The following is a 22,892-nucleotide window of genomic DNA, read 5'->3' on the forward strand; positions in this document are numbered from 1 at the left end:
CCACACAATTTCGTGATCAGTAATCAAATAAGCAAAGCCACTGACCAGGAAAATAAAAAAATGGTACTCCCATGTCAAAAAGATTACTGATCACTGATCTAGATAATTCCGGTAAATCGAGTTCTGTTGCTAATGTTGTAGTCATAAAGCACACACTCTGTTTTACCATGCAAATGTCCTCATGGCCTTGACTGTCAAAAATAATCATATCACTGGAAAGGGACGGCACTTTCATCAATCGTTCTTGGTCGACAGACACCACTGAGCCTGGGCTTTTCATCTTCATGTTGCTCTCTACATCTCCTCCTGCTAAGCAAGATTCACTTCTTTTAATTTATCATGCAATTTTAATGGTAAAAGCTACTTGTTGCTTCTTATTAGGTCTCATATGACTAGGTGGATCACAGTGAGAGTAGGAACTTCACAGTTGGAAGTGACTTGATAAAAACATCAGTGTTTTTGCAGTAAATCTAGATGTCCTACTAAAAAAAGAGATAGTACTTAGTGATAATTCATTAAACTCAACCTCATGATGTTCCAAACATATATGAATCTTTCTTTCATGGAACACAAAAGACATTAGAATGCAGAATGTTAGTCTCATTCATGACTCCCTGTCATCTTTTTTTCCTTACAATGAAAGTGAATGAATCTGATATTATACCCAACATCTCATTTGTGTTCCACGAAAGAAAGTCATAGGGGTTTACACTCTATAGTATTGCAACAATAGTAAGATAACTACATAAGTATGCTACTCTAAACATATGCCTATGTTTTCATGTAGGATGTTTCTGCCAACCAAAACAATTGTCACAGAAAAGCCTTGGAAACCTAGCAGGAATGGATATCGTTATATCATATAACATTAATCTGAACATATTGATTATAAAATAGAGGTCGACCGATTAAGCCGATTTTTTTGCATTTTTGAACATAAACGGCATCGGCCAATATCAAAGTATATCAAGCCGATTATTAGGCAGGCGCATCTGTGGGCAGCCTAGTGTTGTTGTGGAACACGTGTTCGACGCACGCTGCCCCTAGAGTAATTTTCCAGCAGAGTGAAGAAGGAGCTAAGTTCCTTGGAGAAAACAGTAAGGATTAAATTTGTATAACTCCTTTATATTTAATTAAAAACTTTTGATATGTTACTGCCAACTTCAAGAAAAAACGCGACAAACGCGATAGGCGTAGTTGAAGTTGCATTATCACAGCAGAAGGGTTGCTATCATGTCACAATAAGTAAGCAAGAATTTTGCAATTACAGACGGTGAATCTGAGACTTTTATTTGTTCTGTTTGTGTGTCTTATATTTGAGAGGGTTGTCACTCAATGCAGAGAAATAAGTAATAAAAAAGATACCAATGCACTATAGGCTATTGAAGGACTGGCTTTGGTAAGCTCGGACTTTATCGGTTCTGCTGACGGTACTGGAGAAATTAAGAAAAAACAATTATTATTGCTATAACGAGAAAGTTATTTTATCTCGCCAGCCATTTCTATGTATAATAATATTAAACCATTTGTCTGTGATGCAATTTAGCTATTCGCAGTCAGAGAGAGAGAGAGAGAGAGAGAGAGAGAGAGAGAGAGAGAGAGATCTCTCTCACGCGGTGCCACAGCGAGCACAACATGAGCCCTGCTTAATGAGTGACGACGGAGGACAGAACTAAACATTCAAACATAGCCTGGTTTAGATCTGTGATATTAGTCTGATTTTATTTTAGATTTCGCCTTCCAAAGATTATAAAAAGAATATTTATACATAAGCCGCATTCTGTCTAGCACAACTTTCTCTGACATTTCTCCCTAAAACTCAAACTTAACGTCAGAATCAGCACGATCAGTGATTGTTGTAAAATGCAGTCTAGCTACTGTTGCTAAATTGCGGGACGCGCTTAATAATAAAAAGAGCGCAAGAGATACCGTTCCCAAGGCGGCGCGCGCTCCGAAACAGACCGCAACGAGACAAGCAAAGTATAGACTACTTTGGGTTTCATGTGCGCGTCTAAACGATCAAATATACACAAAAATATGTCAAAGCGACCGGCTTGGAGAAACACAGTTTATGTCTTAAATGGACGTAGTTATGGAAATAGTTGGGAGAAAATATGGTACATCAGGAGCCTATTAGACTCAGTCTTAAAGGGGAAGCAGTCTATTAAACATGCTGATGATTGAGCATTTACTGCGAATCAAACAACAAAAGGCAAAGAGAAAATCACTTACAGCTCTTGAATGAATAACTTCTGCATTAATGAGCATTAATCTATCTATGATAAACTATGTAGTGTTATTTTACAATTGATTACTTTATTAGATTTCTTTTTAGACCACACCTGATCAGTAATGTTAGTAGACCTTCCTGAAATTAAATCACTGTGCCTATATAACGTTTATCTTTGTTTAATATATATATATATATATATATATATATATATATAACAAAAGAACCGTTAAGAATACCGTTAAAGTACCGGATCGATAAGCAGTATCGGTAAGAGTAGTGATACCATTAAAACCTTAATGATACCCATCCCTAGTTATGCCTGTGCTTCTCTTGGATGCTCTGAATATTGGATTACGTGTCTGGATTGCCCCTTAATTAAAGCTGCATTTGGATCTCAACCTTCGTGTATCGGAGCAGTTCGTAACACCTGATTTGTTTATTTAATATATTTGTTATACATTATTGGTTGGTCTGAGGTCATTTGCAGCACTCATAGACGATACTGTTCTTGCAAAAAATAAAGTTCAGAAGAAAGAGTGAGAACCTTTTACATGCGAGTGTTCCACGCGAATGCACGCCTACAACAGCATGTCAGATATGCGCATAGACAGCTTTTCTGTCATCTGTTCTCAATTATATAGTAAAGTGTGTTTCTTCAAGTGCATGTCTGTGTATCTATGGGCAAATTATTAGTTATATTAATAATAATTGACAATGATAATAGTAGCTTAATAATAATCATTTAATACATTAAGGGGAAAACAAGCCAAATATCATCTTGGCATTGTAAAAGGCATCAGCTATTGGTGATCACTCTGATAAATCGTTGATCCCTGAGATCATCGTCTGTTGGCACAACCTTAATCTGCATTTCTCTCTATAAATTAACAAAATGTTCAAACTGTCTCCTTGCTGGTTTTTCCGACACATTTATTGGTAAAAAAACAGAATTATTACCACTTTTGCCGGTGTCACTGTGGCTCGCTTTGTGTGCGCGCTTGTAAAATTTATATTTTAAAGGCTCATTAAAAAAAACGTAATAGTAAAACTATTACGGTTTAGTATTTCTCTGTAATGTATAACAGTGTTAGCAATGTTACTTATAACATTCTTACTCAGCCCTGGAACTCAAACCATTTTCTGATGCCCCCCCAAAATATCTATATAAGTAATTAAATTAATATCATAAACTGCGACTAGTGTGACTAATGACTTAAAATAATGACTACAAGTCGACTAGGGAAATCTTTGGTAAGGGGCAGCTCTATTACCGATTGAATACTCATAAGAACTAAAAGTTAATTAATACTTGAAAGGGTGTACTTGCATTATTATGCTATTATATTATCATTATATCAGTGGCATAAAATGGTCTTAAAATGACAATAATATAGTTTATTACAATTTTTTCAGGGATAATATATCATCCAATAAAAGTAGTTATCATAACAGGCCTAACATAACTATTTTAATGGTTTCTAAAACAGCAGCAAACTTAACCAGAATCGGTCCATTTCCATTTCCCTACCCTGATACCTGGCTTTTTTAATTGCGTTGGTCGCATAGCATTAAAATGACAGCTGACAAGATTCTCAAACAACAACATAAAATTTAACAACATAAAATATATCAGCGCATATTGTATAATGCATGAAGGAAATGTGAGGAGAGAGAGAGAGTGAGAGAGAGAGATAGAGAGAGAGAAACTACTGCACAGATCCTCACTTGGGACTTCAGACAGAGAAGTAAGTAAAAATTAAAGTTAATCATAATCTGGGGCTGCCTGACATGTTCCCATGGTGCCTTCACAGCTCATGCTTCACACATCACAGCAAACGTCTTTTCAGCTCTGAACTCCGAGTGGGAAAAAAAAACCATGCTTTCACTTATGTACAGGAGGTTATTTGGACATTTTCATTCATCAAAACAAAACACAAGCGCATTTGTGCAACAGGTTGTTTGACACACTGTTTAACTGTTCAAGTGACTAATAGTGAAAAGCAGACTTAGCTGCCAGCAATTACAAAGAACAAACAGATAAGCGTTAAGATCCAACAAGATTCTTATTTAACTTCATGGTGATTAAAATGTACTCTTCAAATGCCTGGTGTTTTCTAGATGTTTTCAAAGAATTATTCTTTCACCCCCTTAAGTATGGTAATTCCCCAAAGCTATAATTATTTTTGAGAGTGTTGCAAGAATTGATGACATCAAGAATGTTTAAATTTAACCTCTTGTTCACTGGCAATACAAATCTTGTTTAAACATTCATGTAGGATTCAAGAAAACTCACCAATCTTCTGGTTGAAGATTTTGTCAAAGGTCAGTTCATTCCTTTCATCCAGGTACTTCTGCATAACACTTCGAATACTGTGTGAATGAATGAAAAAAACAAAGAATGGATTATGATTTGATCTTAGTTCTTAGTCCCTCCATCTCAACTAAGAAAGGGTTTGAGTCAGTGTTTCCTACAGAATTCAGCTCTTGCAGCAGATGGAAATGCTCCACTGCCACCCGGGTGGGGTTAATGTGCTTTGGAGGGAATACAATATGTAATACAAAGAAATTCTACATTTTACAACAATCTCTCCTAAATATCACACAAGGGCTACTTTTCTCACTGCTCACCTCTATATTTATTCAGATAATTAAAATATCTATATTTTTTTAAATATACAGTCTCCATTATGGCCCTTCTCTTCAGTCACTTGTTTCCCAGCATGACATGATGCAGTCATGTGCTGACTTACATTATTATTGTTCTTGGCAGATCCCAAATACTCAGTCACCATTCACTGTCACTGCATCTTACTTTACATACAATAAAAGTGAATGGTGACTAAACCTAACATTTTCCCTAACATCTGGTTTGCAACAACACAAAGGTAAGTGAGTGATGACATCCTTTTCAATTTTTGAGAGAACTATCACTTTAAGAGTGCAAGTCAATACTTAACAGTTACATTAAAATTGTCAGTTTAATGTTGACAAAATGAATTAAAACTTTTAACAAATTAAATCTTGAGAGCCTTGCATATATAATATGCATATTAAAGATAGACTGATAATATGTTCTTATTATGTAGCCTATATTATTTATGTTATATAATTAATAATAATATATTGTTATTGTTTATGTACATTTTATATTTATTAAATCAAAGATGAGAGATGTAGCTGTTGAAATGTTTCTCTTCACCCTGCAGCTGAGCAGTTCTGGTTGCACACAAGGCATTTATTTATTTATTTGTTGCACTATTTCTTCCTTTCTTTGTACTATATTATGATGGAACATCACAATATGAAAGCTGGCAATACTAGATTGCCCCAACGTCACACACTTGCAATGTTGACAGCTTTACGGATTATAAACAGGAGAGAAAGTTTTAGCACATCACTCGCTTACTGACAGAGTCAGTACAAAGCCATTCTCATGTCGTATGAACAGGTTTATAGATCTGTAACATCTTAAAGGGCGATATGTAACACATTTTCATGTAAAATGTGCCTTTTGTTTGCCAATCTTTGAAAGGCTTGTAACGCAACTTAAAAAAACTAGCCCTTCTCGGACTTCCTAGGTTGCCTATTAAAGCCTGTAGACTGATTTTCATGCAAAGGGAGCGGGTCGCTGTTGCCAGTAAATTCCAAAGGATGTGACGTTTATGCGTGCTCCCGAGAGTCTTGCCTCATCCAGTAATAGCTTCTCTTCCAAAATTCAACAGCGACAACTAACTGCAACACTAGGTAACGTTATCTTAGAGATGGGAATCCTGCAAACGTCCGGCTCCCAGCACAACACCGACTCCTACACAAACTCTGAGTAAGCCCAAAAAAAATACAAATGTATCTACTGAATCCCATCTGGCTAAACGGGAATGTGATCATGGTCGAGCAAAAATTTGGCAGGGCATTTGATTCCTGGAGGGACCTTTGTTCGGTTTTGGGGGTCAAAACTGACCCTGAATTGGCGTTCTTCTTATTGGACAGGTAAACTTACACAACTGCAAAGCATGTGATAGGTGTAATTTTAGCTAACTTGATCTTGCCTGCTAATGCTGATGAATTGCAAGCTACCTTGCTTCGTTACTTTTAAACAATTTCAATGATCTTCTCTTTATTCTAAAAGTCAGGTATATAGAATAAATTTAAGCAAATATGTTGGTTTCTTGATCGTTGTACAACATCTGACATACAAAACAAACAATAGTGCAACTTAACTGCAGTGCAACAGTAAACTGTCTGGTACAGTTCGGTAGTATGCAGCTGTATGTGTGTATCAGTATGCTATGTTAGATTTAGTTTAGTTAGTATGCTAAGTAGTTTTAGTTTAGTCTCAAAGTTTGTACATTAAATCAATCATAACTGCATAACCTCATCTGTCAGCATAATGCTGGTGACTCATGTTTAGTATCTTTGTACATTACATCATTGTTTTGGTTGATGCTCGCTCGAGTCCCTATGGAGTGTGTGTGCGAGCGCGAGCAACAGGTAGCTGGCTGCAGTTCACTTAACGGCCACAGATGTCATTAATAACAATGGTTTCTGAATCTTACATACTACACCTTTAAGTAAATAAGTGCTTCATCACTGCGATGCAGAAAACCTTAATTATTCGTCAAAATTGTGGAATTACAGTTTGATACAAAGACAAAATTATTGATTTGATCATTTGTACCAGTTCTCAGCTACATGTTAAAATGAATAATATAGTGCCGAAATTCCCGCATTATGAACGTGGAATATGTAGCTTGAAATGTATTGATTACATTTGTGCACAATACCCACATCCACGTCGAATTTCAGGCCCTGATGATAATAATAATAAATATAATAATAATAATAACGGTTATTATATCTACATTAAGAAATTACAGAAATATATTAGGCCTACAACTGAATTATAATAAATAATAACTATATGAATATTATTATACCCAATTAATATTTCTCTAATCATTTACAAATGCAGCATTGCTATGGGATCTAATTTAACCCTCAAAATGATCTCATCTCCTCTTCTGTCTACAAATACCTGGTGTCATAGGGTTGTTTAAGGTTTGTAAAGAAACTTGAAGTGAGCAATGAAAGTGAATTTGGAATGCTGTGAATATGTAGCGCATAAGGTCATATCTTGATTTCCATAAATCTTGTATTTTCATAAAGCCCTTCCAACCCAATCCCAGCCTTAGTTTTGGTCTCTCAAAAACCACTTGCTCAATTTTCCGCCCATCACTTCCCAAAGGATGCCTCTGCTAGGCTGCCCTGGGAGAGGGTGATAATGAGAAGCAAGTTTGGGAGACTGAATCAATTAGCACCCCCTCCAAGGGCTCATTATCACCCAACCACAGCCCCGCTGAGTCAGGGTGCAGGTCAGGGGAGATACAGGTGTCCCTGAACACACTCCTGCAATCCTGGATCAGATAACGGCACCCCTGTAGTGAGTGAACTGACATATTATCGAAAGCAGCCAGTGCTGATGTCTGGAGTACTATAAATAAAGTTGGAAGTTTTATTGAATTTTCACAATATGTTTGCCATAATTTTTCTGATGAAAGAAAATATTGTGGATATCCATATGTGAGAGCGTTAAAGGAATGTTCTAGGTTTTAATACAAGTCAAGCACAAACAATAGCATTTGTGACATTTTTTGATTATGACAAAAAATTATTTTGACAAAAAAAAAAAACTTATTTGGAGTCGTTTGGGGCATGGTGACACATGGCCCTCTCACATGCCTAATTGTCGACAGCATCGTACCACTGAAATGTATCCTTTTTGTCCAATGAGCTGCCAGATTTAAAGAGTGTATTCTGTACCTTCAGACAGTGAACCCGCTATTTTTTCAGCTTGTTACATCATTGCTCAATGGTTCTTTGGTATCCTTGAGCACGAAGTTAGTCACAAATCTGACCAAATATCTCAGAGTTCTTGTGTGTTGTATCCAGTTATTCCTGTATACTCTTATCTGCCCAAATTTCCAATAAATACTGCAACAAATTTTCAGTTAACACTACACCTTTACCATAGACCAAAGTGATCCCTTTACCTTTTCATTGACATTATGTTTCGAGCTCATGTCAAGGTTAGCGATCACACTAGATGCGTTCCGTGCCAGAGCCAAATGAACCTTGCCTGAGCCCACCTCTTCAAACGGGCCAAGGCACGGTTCAGCGAGCAATCACACTAGTCAAACCAACTTGACTATTGGGGTCAAACGTGCTCGGGCACGATACAGTTTGCCTAGTGCGAGTACACCTAAAACCAGTCTCCAACTCTCCCTGTATTGACAAACAGCTGGTAGAGACAATCATTGCCAGGTGATGATCCTTACCGTTCTCATCTCCTGATCTCGCTCTCCATTCACAAGCCGGCGCTCAACCACGCCCCCACCACCACAATAATTTTTTACATCTTTTGGCTGAACTTGGCATGTACTTCAGCATTAATGGACTGGCCCCATTCATTTCCATTGAAACGCCTTACTATAACCAACATTTTTGCTAAATAAATGAACCTAAATCATTTTTTTGTGTAAATTAACATTATGCCACAAATTTTGTTAATTGAGTTTAACTTGTATTGGACCCAGAATTTTCCTTTAATACAGAGAGCGTTTTAAATAGCATCTCTTGGTTACAAACAAGTGAATAGCTAAATCTTAAGCCAACTTTTTATTTATTAAAGTGGTCATGTCATGAGGAATCAAATTTTCTTTGACATTTAGACATACAAGTCATTGTCCTATACAAATATACTGCAAGTTTCTAAACTCAAAACTTTGAGAATTGGGCAAACGGCCTAGGAGTTTAAAAAAGTAGATTTTTCAAATAAATTGAAATTGGAGAAAATGTTTCTTGCAGAAATAAAAATTCAATTGACCATATTATTTGGGGGAACTGGTGGATTCAGAGAAGCTTAAATGTTTATTTTAGCCTATACGGTTCCGGAGATATTAGCAAAAACACAAATTAGCTAATTATAACCCAATCACTTACTGCGCATGCTGGCAAATAAACTTAAGCCTAGCCCTGCATCATTTCCATGTATGGTCTGAAACACGAATAGTTCTCATGTTCCTTCCTTTGCCTTTGAAGGAATGCAATATTAAAGTTGTACAAAGTAACATTTATCTTTAAAATCTGTCTTTGGATAGCAGGCACAACAACGCCGCTACAACATGGGCCGCCATCTTGATTGTCTTGCGTTGAATGGTTCGCAAGACTATATCACATGACAACAATACCTCATCGCTTTCAAATATCTCTGTTTGTCCTGTACACACTACATCGTGAAGACGCCATTTTCAAATTGATCAAATTGAAATTGACCGTTTCCGATAAGCTCAGTGTGGATGAAAGGCCAAAACGTAGCGGAAATTAATGCGTTTTCAAACTAAACCGTATTAGTGTGGACATGGCCTGATATTTGTGGTTTAAGGTGCAGCTGGGCTTAAGTAAACAGTTTGATACATTCGGATGCAATGTGTTTCACTGACTTTTTTGCTATTAATTTTGTGTTTGTTGTGCATTATGTGCAAACCATAAAATATAATTTTTGTTGTTGTGGAGCCAATCATAACAGAGGGTGTTTATTGAGGTTTCAGTCTTAACTAATATTATAAGTTGACCTCTGGTAAAAAAATAAATAAAAATAGAAATGTATGACATGACCCCTTTAAAGACAACATGTTTTACCAAGGCAGCGCATTCATATTATATCATCTAGCCTACATTATTATGAAACATTAACTGTCCTATTAGCATCTCAAAAGTGGTATCTAGTGCAAAACCACTGACTAATGGATGCAATTTAAATACAGGATGGCACAGTTGCTGAAGATATTGTATTTGACCACAACATCCTCTACCCGCACTCTCTCTTTCAAGTGAATCACCCAGATGCTTTCATCTCTTTGTCTGTCTGAAATCTCATCAGTTGTGTCCCACGGTCTATCCCCTTTCAACGTCTACGTGACTGAAACAATCTCCAGTCTCTTCTACTTGTCTCGCTGTCAAACAAATCTGCTGGCTCACCCCAGCTTCTCAAACACTTCCAGTCATGCTGTCAAAGTCTCACCTCTTTGCCAGCAGTCTCAGGACTGGCCCGAGGAGAATGTAGCAGAGCAGCGCTATCTCTAAGCCGCTACTTTCTCTGCCGTTAAGTGACAAAGTACCTTCTCCTTCCCATTTTAAATTGATTTAATGTTCTATAAGCTTACTTTTATACAAATTACCCTCCCTAATAGTTCATCCAAAAATTCAGTATTCTAAATTCTGTAATAATGTACTCACCCTAATGTTGCTCTGCAAAAACAGATCGGATCAGCCAATCATACCTAGATTCAGGGCCGTACTTTTTGTAATTGCAGCATGCACAAAATCACTCACTAGTATAATGAATGAGCACTTGCTCAGCCCTCAAAGCATGACATTGCAACCACAGGAGGATGGGTTATTGCCAATTAAAATGATTGTTGGTGCCAGACGGGCTGGTTTCAGTATTTCTGCAACTGCTGATCTCCTGGGATTTTCACACACATTAGTCTCAAGAGTTCACTCACAATGGTGCCAAAAACAAAAACAGCAAGCAGCAGTTTTGTGGACAGATACACCTTGTTGATGAGAGAGGTCAACGGAGAATGGCCAGACTGGTTTGAGTGGACAGAAACTCTGTACAACTGTTGTAAGCAGAATAGCATCTCACAATGCACAACTCATCGAACCATGAACCGAATGAGCTACAACAGCAGAAGAACACGTCTAGCACTTTATTAGGGCCATAGTAGGGCTGGCTGATATATGTAAAAAATATTTTTGTGATAATTGCATTAAAAAATACAGCAAATTCTGATTACATTGTAAACCCACCTGCCCAGGGTCAGTGAATTTTATTTAAATTTCAAATATTTGCAAAATCAAAACGGGACTTCATACCTTTGTTATGAAAACTCGATCGACAGATTGTGTGTCGTCTTGAAAGGCGGAGCCTTAATTTTACACTGTACGCTTCCAGCCATTTTACAGAGAAAAAAGCTTGCAGGAACCAGATTTTTGTTATATCATCTTCATATTTGAAACATAACGTCTTTAGACTTGTGGCTTTGAGAACATTGTATTTCTGGGTTGTCTTGGCACTTTTATTATTGTTTTTTTAGATTATAAAAATATGTTCAGCACAACATATTTCCATTACTATAAACTTCAGCTTCTCTAACTTATATTCATTCTGATAAAACTTGGGAAATAAAGCCAAAAGTGTCTTCTTTCAAAAGATAATACAACTGTGTCCATACTCCAAAGGGTCCATGTGGTAGGGCGGATGGGCGGGGCGGGTCATGATCATACACACCCGGTCCCTTTTCCCTTTTTCGTTTCACTAAACGAAAAAGTCTATAAGGAAGTGTCTCAGCTGTGCACGGAACCATATAGAACCATCAAGGAAAAGTGTAAGTGGTTCGACCAAATGGACGCTACCGGCGAGCAATGGGAGGGAGAGTGCCCTGGACTCAGCCACGGCTGGAGTTCACGATGGAGGATGGTACGTTAACTCTATACGCTGCTTGAAAGCTTCACTTTATTTAGTTGACCAGCTAATGGAAAGCTTGCTTCTAAAACAATCACTTGTGTAAAATCACCATGCAACAACTGATTAACAAAGCACAATGAGCTTATAGCTAACAGCTAGCAGTGTTTTGTGTCGCATTTAAGAGATGTCACGGCAGTTAGGAGCATGGGCGTTCCTACACAATGTTAGCAAAGAGCTGTCTCAGTGTGATCTAACATGCAGGGTCTCCAGGGCTCTCAAACTCTCAGTCACTCATCCCAGTGCTATTTTGTGAGAACCAAATTAGAGATGTCCCGCACGTTCGGCCAGCGATCAAAATCGGCCGATATTCGTCTTAAATCCATGATCGGCGATCGTGTCTAGATTTAGGGCCGATCTTTTTTGCAGCATGCAGGCAATCACACATACACAGCTCCTCTAATGAATGAGTGCTTTCTCAGCCCTTGAAGCATGACAGAATGGCCTATGGAGGGTGAGTTGTTGGCAATTCTAAGCATTCACAAATTTAAACTTTCAGATATGATGTAATTGAGACGAATATGCCGGTTTGTTTTAAAAAATGTCTAAGAATTACATGTGTGTGAATTTTAATTTACCCATTTTCTAGAGTCGTTATGGTAGTTATTCGGACTCGTTGCACAGTGAACAGGAAGAGGATATAGAGGCTGCTAACAGGTTTAAAAACGAATTAAACACCAAGTAAACATGCAAATACATGACATGAGTTGTGACAATCAGACGTTGTGTTGAATGATAAAGACTGTTTGAGCAATCATGAGCTCTTTTAGCTTTACTCTCTTTAACATGAGCGCTCTCTGTGTCAATCAAAGATGTGCTCTCTTCAGGTGCTCTCAATATCATTCATTCATCCCAATTTAAATCAGATTAATGTTGGTCACAATACCACTAATAATAAATATAACTGTTTAACCTTTAATAACAACACCACGTCATCATGCATTTGCTTAATAATTTGTGATTTGTGTTTCAGCAAAACTCAAAGACAGTAAACAGTCCATAGATATTAATGATTTTTCACTGGAGCAGTTTTAGAGCTTGTTATGAATATATTTTTCTTATTTTTTTATGTATCTCTTATGTGTGATGCATTCATGGTTTTTACTGGTTGTCAGTATGTCACAATGGCATTTTGTTACTGACAGCAGAACTATTAATAACCGTTTCATTATTTTTTAACTTGGGCCTGTTCAAGTATAACTGTTTACACCACTTTTAAGTGGAATTGTGAAATTTGGAATTACTTTTTATAGAATTAATTTTTAGTTGTTTCTATTCAAGTCAAGCTGTTTACACAATTTGTAAGTGTATGTAAGATATTTAATATTTATATATCGGATCGGGGGCCAAAAAGATTATCGGGACATCCCTAAACCAAATAGAACAAAACAGCAAGGACGGTTAACAAATAAGTACTTTCTACATTGAGTAAGTTAGCTTTAGCGTGAACTTGTAAATATTAAGTAAATTCTACATTTGTACTCATTTCAAACATTTAAACTTAATGCTCTTGCTTAAAAATATTATTTGAGATTGATTGTTACCTTTACAATGCATCATCATGTGTCAATCCTAAAGTTCTCAGGTTAATTTCACAGGTTAATGATATAACATTTTTATTAACATTAATTTAAGCTAGTGTTCCCAGAATACAGCGGGTTTGAATAATTAATGAGCTTGCATGGTTTCACTCTTTGTAAGTTCATTTTCTACTTAAAATTACCTGTTGATCGATTACCGTCATCTTGTTTTGAGCACCAACTGTTCAGGCCTGTGTGCGCAGCTCTGGATCTTGTTTCTTCTGCCTTTAAAGCAAGGTGATGTTGTCTAATAGACTACATAGCATGCATTAAGCTTCCCTGTAGAAGGCTTCCATGTGTTATATAGTACATGACTAAGAATGTTAAAAGCATAGAAATGCAAGTACACTTTTATACATTGCAAATGAGTAAAACGTACAAAAAAAGAGTGAGTAAAATTTACTTGAAACAGAGTAATGCAAAGCAAACTTTCCTCGAGAATTTCTAATTAAAGGCACCAAGAATTGTGTATAGCTTTTACATGAAAATATGTTTTTTAAATTTACTAGCAATTTCTGCGTGGAAATTGTTTCCATTTGTTTTATGTATTCAAAATGTTTTCAGTGTTGAGCAGTTTTGGAGCTTACAGTTATTTTTGAAAGTATATCTGCTGTGTGTGATGCTCTCATTGTGTTTACTGGTTGCCAGTATGTCACAGTCAACTTTGATAGAGAAAAAAATATTCTTCATAACTGGTTTCAATTAAAATAAATATTAGCATTTCATTGGGCACTTGGTATCGGCCAATCACAATGTTAAAATATCACTGATTGGTATAGGCCTCAAGTTGCCTGATTGGTGCACCTCTAGGATTTTGGAATGTATTTTTATGTCTATTTTGTATACTACAAACATAAAAATATATTAGGCCTATAAAATGTATACAACTTAGTTAATTTATGAAATCAGTTATCCTTATCTCATATTTCATGCTTATGACCGATAAATATCGGTAGTAGACACATCGATGCATTCCTAGTAAAATTAATGAAGAGGAAATTGTATTACAATATACATTCTTTATATTCAGTGTTCCGCAGAACTATAAAAGTGAGACAGATTTCTCATATTTGGGTGACCTATTCCTTTAGGTCAGATTATCATTGCATTCGCAGAGAGATATAAATAAGATTATTTAGTAATGCTTACTTAACAACGACATAAGTGCTAGAATGTCAAACAAGGAGAGTTTGACGTTAAACTGCTTAACTGTTTCAGTGATGTGTTAGTCCGAAGGTGTAGCTGGGAGTGGCATGGTGTTTATGGAGCCTGTAATAATGCTAATAATGGGGACAATTATGTCAATGGTTAATGCTTTCACTCGATCTGTGGTAGCCCTGCTCGGACTACAGTAATCTTTTAGAGCAAACAGCCACTAAAACAGACTAATTACAATGAGGAGCGGATGTATGGCTTTAGCACTTTGCCGAATGAAAAAGCCAACTACTGTTAGCGTTTCAGATTCGTACCCACCATCATCTGTGGAAGCCAAATTGCACATTGGCACATGTATCACTTCGGCCCAGAGAGAGATTTTTATATTAACCATGGCGTAGGAAGCAAAATGAGTAATCATAAATGAATCTCGCCCCTAGCTTACTCTTCTTGTGTTCTGACGCTGGCAGACTTCTGTCTCGGTCACACACAACAAATGGCCTATCACAAACACTTAACGCTCCTTAAAATACATACAAATCAATCGCTGAATGCTACAGCATGTTTATACAGTCTAAAAACAAAAAAGGCAAAGAGTAGTGATTAGAGTCACCAAGTACACCATGCTCTCTAAATTGCACGTCATCCAAAAACGTAATACAATTAAGCACTTAAAATGTTGATGTAGAGGATCAGAACCAAATATAATCTTGGTTCAATTCAATTTAGAGCTATTACGTCATTTGAAAGATAATTTTAAATTCTGTCTGCATACAACAGAATATTCAAAACCAATAAGCCAAAGTCATGATGGCTGACACAAAGGTTCCTCTATGCAACTGTAAGTGTAACAAACAAAAAAAAGCAATACGTTGTAAGATCATGCAGTCATAATGTGCCTCAGTTTTTCCAACAGAATTCAGCGCCACCTAACCCCCCACCCCCCAGTATTATATTATTTTATACTATATTATTTATCTTGTTTATTATATTTGTATTATATATCATTGTATTATTATAATCGTTTTTAAAGCTAATAAAGTTATCCAGTCAAGAGCAGTTTTCTTGTTATGGCTGTTCGATTAATATAATGATGATAATGACAGTAGCAGGTATATTACCTTATATTTACACTTACAAGTCTGACAGTTTGATACAAATCCGCTCCCCCACTGTTTACGTTCACTTACGACATAACTCACTGTATTTACATGAATACCTCACCAAGATGGAATTGATGGAATTTCTCAATTTATTTGACCATTCAAGCACTTATCACCGCATCACCACGAGCGTTCTCGAAACACACACACGTTCAGCACACACACATAAGTTGATCGCTAGTGAATACAGTTAGGCACTGTGGATTATTATTAAGAATATTAACTTTATAATATGTGGCCTAGACAATATCACAAATATAGCAGGCAATTTTTCATTATTTTCATTATTGAAGTTTTAATCAGGCAATTTGTCTGGGCAAAATAAAAAAAAGCGTTAATGTCGAGTCCTAATTACAAATATTTTATAATAAGAACAACCCAATTATTATTATTACTATACAAGTAATATTTACTAATAATTTCTTAATTTGTATGCGGCATTGCAATGGGATCTGTTTAAAAAAAAATGCCGTAATTTTCTGTGTGAAGTTACATTAACAAAACGCTTAACAAAGCTTTGAATGATCGCCTGTGAATTCCAATACGGTGAAATACTCTCATCTTCGCTTCTGTACAAAAACTATGCCATTATGTTATGGAGTTATGTTTTCAATTTGTAATTGTATAGTAACTTTTAGTGTCCAGTTAAAGTGAATTTAGAGCCCTGTAAATACAACTGTACGCAGCACATCAGTTATTATGTGCATGAGATGAGTTTTGTGGAGGGCGCACAAACAGAACCACCTCACGTACACTCAGAACTGAGCTCCGCAGAGCAGCGTGTGGCATGTGACTGTTTCCTTGATTAAATCACAGCACTTTGCAAGTTTAATATTCATAAGGTCATGTCTTGATTTTGATTTTATTTCAATGGATCGTTCAGCCCTACACAATGCAATAGAAAGACTTGTTGTTTTTGCGTTATTTCACAGCACATGTTCTTTTTATCTCATCACACTGAATTCAGACTGCAAGCTCACAACATGGGTATCATTCTCTTGAAGTGGCGCTGAAAATTCAGTAGTAGTGGAACGCCGCTGCTGAATAGCGGTGCAGGAAACACTGATGTGCCTGGGAAAAGTACTCTGTGATGTCTAAACAACTGGCTTACTTTAAACTTGTTTTATCACTGAGAAAAACATTTGCTCAAAACTAAGCAGCCTATACTAAAAATTACTTTTAACAAACCAAAAAATACACTATTGCTACCAGTGGCGTAGCCTGGGCCCACCCAGAATATTAGTGATTATTCTATGACTTCAAATATATATTTATAAAAAAAAAAAGTCTAAAAATGTATAAATTCAAATTTCTGAAAGTGTGACAGAACTGCTTGAATGTGTCACTTCTCTGTTGTTAACCAAAATTTTGTAAAAAAAAAAAAACTTGGCAAATCCATTTTTATTGAGGCCCACCCAAAACGTATTTCCTGGTTACGCCCTTGATTGCTACCTTTGCACATTTAATAAGTCTTATCTGTTTACCTGCAAACAATACTTGCAACTACACTGAGAGATCACAAATCACTTAAGTGTTGCAATATTTTAGAAACTTAAAACAAATATTACAAGTTAAGCAATCGACAGCATTTGTGGCATAATGTTGATTACCACAAAATATTATACCTTCTTTTATCAAGGATACAGTGAGGCACGTACAAAAGTAAATGGGGTCATTTTTGGAGGATTTAAAAGGAAGAAATTTGAAGTTTGTAATTTATATAAAAGCACTTACATTAATTCTTCTGTAAAAACTTGCACTTACATTATAACAAATGTGATAGTCATAGAAGGTGTTACAAATGTATATTTTCCTTTGATTTGTTTTTTGTACTTAAAGCTTTTTGTTTTATTTAAAGCTTTTTTAAGCATTTAAGCTTAAGGTAACACTTTCAAGTGATTTTAATAAGGAAATGTATAAAAATGTTACCAAACAAATTGGGGAAAAAAGTGAAGTTAGCTGAAAGGTGAGCAGTTTGCATCCCTGTTTATTATTCTGTTATAACAGATTTTTTTTTTTGAGTTGAAAAGTTTTTTTTAACCGCCATTTTGGGGTTTTCAGCATTATGTCACCATGGCAAAAAAGGAAAATTGGATATAATTTTATAAAAAAAAAGATTAAAAAGTATTTTTATCACACTAAATTCGAATTTCCTTTAATTGTCACGTTTCCCACGCAGAGTCTCTCAGAAATCAGCCATTGTGGCTGATAACAGTCGAAAAAATCATAACTTGCATTGAACCCGGATCACTGCTTTAATAATGTTCCAACTACTGTAATTCCACACAATTTTGTGAAGTCCAAGCTATATTGAGACACATATTTATGTCTAAATTGTACAATAAAACCTTCTTTGTTTTGAACTACAGGCTATACATTGTAAACTGACAGTCGTCTCACCATTGTAATCAACTACGTAACAATGCAAACTACGAAATGTGAAATACTACTACTGTTTGCTGGCCTATAGGCCTCAGTTTGTTACCAAATGCAGGCCTTAAAGTAATTTACAATGTATGGGGCAGTAAATGGACAAAAAACTACACAAACAGTGACAAAAGAGTCAATACCTTTCCAGGTTTTGGACTGTGCCCTTAAAAAAATCCAATACACACAAGGGGCTCTTTACATGATATCTGAGAGTACAGGTACCATCAACCCCAGCTATTAAAAGTCACCATATTGAATTATCTGTGTAATAGCTAAAACACATGCTATAAGATATTGCGTTAACCTTCCCAAAGCCTAACCATTAAACACAGGCACACAACAGAGAGCATTTGTATGCCCTGTTGAGTATACAGGACAAAAAATAAAGTCAATCGCAACCTGTTTGCAGTGAGTATCTCCCTCAACCTGGTGCAAATCTACAGGTGATAAGAGCCATTGATTCACATGGAGAATTTTTGTCAAAGAAGGCCTCAGTATGTACAGAACAATCTTATACAACCCTAAACACTGCAAAAAAAAAAAAGATGGTCAAACTGGCTTTTCAAGAAGAAACCCCCAATAATTAGCATTTAAAAAGCCAACCCTTACTGTAACAGAAAAGGTAATACCATGTTACGTTGAAATATTCCATGGTACTGAATAAACATTCACACAAATTAATATTCCGTGTTCAAAACAAGTGAAGCTCAATTGACAGTATTTGTAGCATAATATTGATTTCAACAACTTATTTGGAATTACCTCTCCTTTTCTTTAAAAAAAAAATAGCAAAAATCTAAGTTAAGGTGGGGTCACACTAAGCTTTGAGGCCACAATTTTTTTTTCCTACAACGCAACGGACCAGGATATGATGTCACGCGGGAGTACTTCTAGTGTAAGTAAATAATACAACACAAAAAAATCATATTATCCTAAACATAATATGAAAATTCATTATCTATTCCCTTTCCTGCACCAATAAATCTCACAGCGTTGAAATATGTATCCTTTGAACAAAGACAAGAGGTGCACCAAGCTTGAAATGTAGTGCGCAGCGTAGTACGAAATTTCTTTGCATGAGCATTGTGTTTCCAGTCTGCTGCATTTGGATGTGTTTGAATGGAAGTGAATTGAGCTTGAAGTGTAGTGTGACCACCCCTTTACAGTGAGGCACTTACAAAGGAAGTCAATGGGGGCCAATCCATAAACGTTAAAATACTCACTCTTTTTTTAAATATATAGCCACATGATGTAAATAATGAGCATGATAAGCTAATTTTAATTTGATAAAATCGATAAATAACCTTTTCTGTTTAAAGATATATCTAATTTTACAACTTTGTTGGCATGTCAACAAACCCAAAAATGTCTGTAAAAATTACGATTTAATTTTTAATATTTGACTTTACAGCTCAAATAATACACAAGTTTTAACAGAAGAATTAATGTAAGTGCTTTTATAGAAATTATAAGCTTCACATTTCTGCCTTTAAACCCTCCAAAAATTGGCCCCATTCACTTCCATTGTAAGTGTCTCACTGTAACTTTGATTTTTGTTAAAAAAGATTTGGTACAAAAAATAAATAAATTGGCCCATCCATTTTTATTGAGGCCCACCCAAAAGTAATTTCCTGGTTACGCCCTTTATTCCTACCTTTGCGCTTTTAACAAGTCTTATCTGTTTACCTGGAAACAATACTTGCAACTAAACTGAAAGATCATAAATCACTTCAGTAGCAGTATTTTAGAAACTTAAAAGAAATATTCCAAGTTAAGCAATCAACAGCATTTGTGGCATAATGTTGATTACCACAAAAACGTATTCCAACCCATCCCTTCTTTTATCAAGGTTACAATGAGGCACGTATAAAAGAAGTACATAGGGCAATTTTTGGAGTGTTTAAAGGCAGAAATGTGAAGTTTGTAATTTTATAAATACGCTTACAATAATTCTTCTGTTAAAACTTCCACTTACATTTATTCAGGGGTGCAAACATGTGAGTCTCGCAGCTCTGAAATATGTATCCTTTGAATTGAGCCAAGAGGTCAGCGTGTGACGTTTCAGTTCTTGTCGTACAATTCACGGTTCAGAGTTCACCAAGCTTGAACTTTTGTGCGCAGCATAGTAGGCCTACAAAACGTCTTTGCATGCGTTTCCGGTCTACTGCATTCGGATGCGTTTGAATGGAAGTGAATTGAGCTCGAATTGCAGTGTGACCGCAAAGACCCCTTTTACAGTGAGGCCATTAAAATGGAAGTCAATGGGTGCCAATTGGTAAACGTTAAAATACTCACTCTTTTTTTTAAATGTATAGCCACAAGAGGTAAAAAATATGCTTGTTAACATAATTTTCATTTGATATCGCTAAATAACCTTTTCTGTTTAAAATTGTATCTAATTTTACAACTTTGTTGCCATGATGACATAATGTCAACAAACCCTAAAATGACTGTAAAAATGACAGTAAATAAAAAATATATATATTAAATACATTTATTTAAATAAATAAAATTAAGAAATGGAAGGACGAGTCAAAAACTTTTTTTTGTGGTAATCACCATTATGCCCCAAATGCTGTCATTTGAGCTTAACTTGTATTGAACCCGGAATATACATTTAATATGGCACTTCAAAGAATACCATTGCACTCCTCCAAATCCAATTGATAGTTTGTGTAATTATTATACGCCTATTTGGTATTTACAATGTTTTTGAACTCCAGGTATCCTAGGTATAATTATGGTGCATGTCTCCAAATTATTGTAGTATTTATAGTATTTGCCCCCCAAAACCATAATTCCTTGACAGAAAAATACCATGCCAGTTTACTTTAGTTTAAGGCAAGCAGTAAACAGCAAATTCTGTATTGACATACGAATAGACCATTGATGTGGATGGTGACTGAGAATTTCTGTCGAACCAACCGTTAAACAGACATCTATACAGTTGAAAAAAGCGAAATTTGAGGCGAAACGTGGCCGAAATTAAAAAAGCAACCTATTGGCGTGACAAACTGCCACATCAGAGTTAAAATATTGATAATAAACGCATAAATGTCTCAATTTAACGACTGACCGAATCGTTTCGCTTACCTGGGTTCGGGAAGGATGATTTTCTTGCTCGCCCGGGCCGCTGGAGTAGATTTACTCTTCTCCATCGCCATCAGGTAGCTGACATCGGCGAGCACCGCTTCTAGGTCCGCCATCTTCAAGCCCTCTGGGTCGAACCGAGTCGCTAACGGTACCAGAACCAAACGTGAGGTGATGCGCGCGCGCGGGGAGCGGCGGCGCGCAGGAGGGTGGACTCAGAACGAGACGAGCGCGGGAGCTGTGGCGGTGGTGGTTATGATGATGATGCGCGAGAAAGGCGCGAACATCGGGTTTTATTTATAATTTCCTTTTATTGTCGCGTTTCTCCAGCAGTCTCTCAGAAATCAGCCATTGTGTCTGATAACAGTCGAAAAGTGAAGAAGAACAAAACAAACAAAAAAAACTCAAAATGGAAAATCTAACAGGGTCGTTATCGTTGAAGCAACGTCGCCCTCAGGTCCGCTATAGCAGCAGAAATAGCTTATTGTTTTGGAGAGGAACAATAGATGTGCATGGCATCCCCGTCAGGTCCGGAAATTTCCAAAATAATAAGATCAATCCCCACAACGTCAAGAAAATCTCCTTTAATCAAAAACAACTGCGCCCAAACCAACGCAATCCCGTTAAAATCAATAATCACGTTGGTATAGAAAACAACGCCTTAACGAGGTAATATCTTTAAGATATTAAAATATAAAAAGCAAACCAGCTCCCTGAAAAATCGCAAAAAGGGTGAAAGTGGACGACTTGCATGCGCCGATATTTTGCAGCGGTTCCCTGTTTAATTAGCTAAGAGTAAACAAGCAAATAACGATGACATGTATCCTCTTCTTCTTACAAGGCAGAAAGATGGAGGAAATCTGAAGCCCAATGGTTGGAGAAACATAAATAATGGCTATCAATGCGACACGGGTAGGATTATCTCCTGAATATCCAAAAAAGATGCAAGAAGCCAGTCGATCAGGTTAAGTATGAGTTAAAGATCGAAATATGCATATTTTTATCTATCCTAGTCATATCACAAACACATCTCAGTTTTGTGGCTTGATTGAGATCTCTCCCTCTTCCTCTTTCTTTGGTCTTGCAATGAAGCTCCTATTTCACATCTAATTAAAGGGCTAAAAATTAAGTCTAATAATCAATTAATACATTTATGTTTGAACTCAAATCTGCGTTTAAGACCATTGCTATGTGCAATGCTTCTTAAAATGTGTTCGTCAGCTAGTTAATGTAAATAAAACGAGATATGTGCTACGTACAAGCAAGAACGGTTGAAATATCGCTCTACTGTAACCTACAGATGAGGGGGGCACGAATAGGAACTAAGCAAATGTAAACCAAAGCAATCCGAGTTTCCTTTTTCTAAAAAATAAAAAATTGATGGTGCGACAAAACGTGGTCCGATGAAACTGCAAGGCAGAAACATGCACAAAAACAGTTTGCTATGAAATGTCTGCGCTAGATCTTGAGGAACTTCATATGTACGGCTGTGAGTCTCAAACTCAAGCGTCTATGGACGAAACTGAGTTTCATAAGAACAACACGACGTGGCTTTTAACCCCAAAATGCTTCTTCCCGACTCGTTCTGGAGTTTTCAATGTGCGTTCCTCCTGGACACTGTTTTGATTTCTCGATGTTATTGACGAAAGAAACGACTC

General features: G+C 36.4%; 1 protein-coding gene across 1 annotated transcript in view; it reads right to left on the reverse strand.

Moving 5' to 3' along the window:
• LOC127636757 (beta-adrenergic receptor kinase 2-like) overlaps positions 1–22,538 on the reverse strand; it is a 68,783-nt gene extending 46,245 nt beyond the window's left edge. Inside the window, exons 1-2 of the mRNA XM_052117469.1 lie at positions 21,238–22,538; positions 4,527–4,603 (exon numbers count right to left, since the gene is read on the reverse strand). Coding sequence (XP_051973429.1) covers positions 4,527–4,603; positions 21,238–21,350 — 190 coding nt within the window. The 5' untranslated portion in view covers positions 21,351–22,538. The remainder of the gene's footprint in view (positions 1–4,526; positions 4,604–21,237) is intronic.
• Positions 22,539–22,892: the final 354 nt, after the last annotated feature.

Source organism: Xyrauchen texanus, chromosome 44 (assembly GCF_025860055.1).
Source record: "Xyrauchen texanus isolate HMW12.3.18 chromosome 44, RBS_HiC_50CHRs, whole genome shotgun sequence".
NCBI classification, from domain to species: Eukaryota; Metazoa; Chordata; class Actinopteri; order Cypriniformes; family Catostomidae; genus Xyrauchen; species Xyrauchen texanus.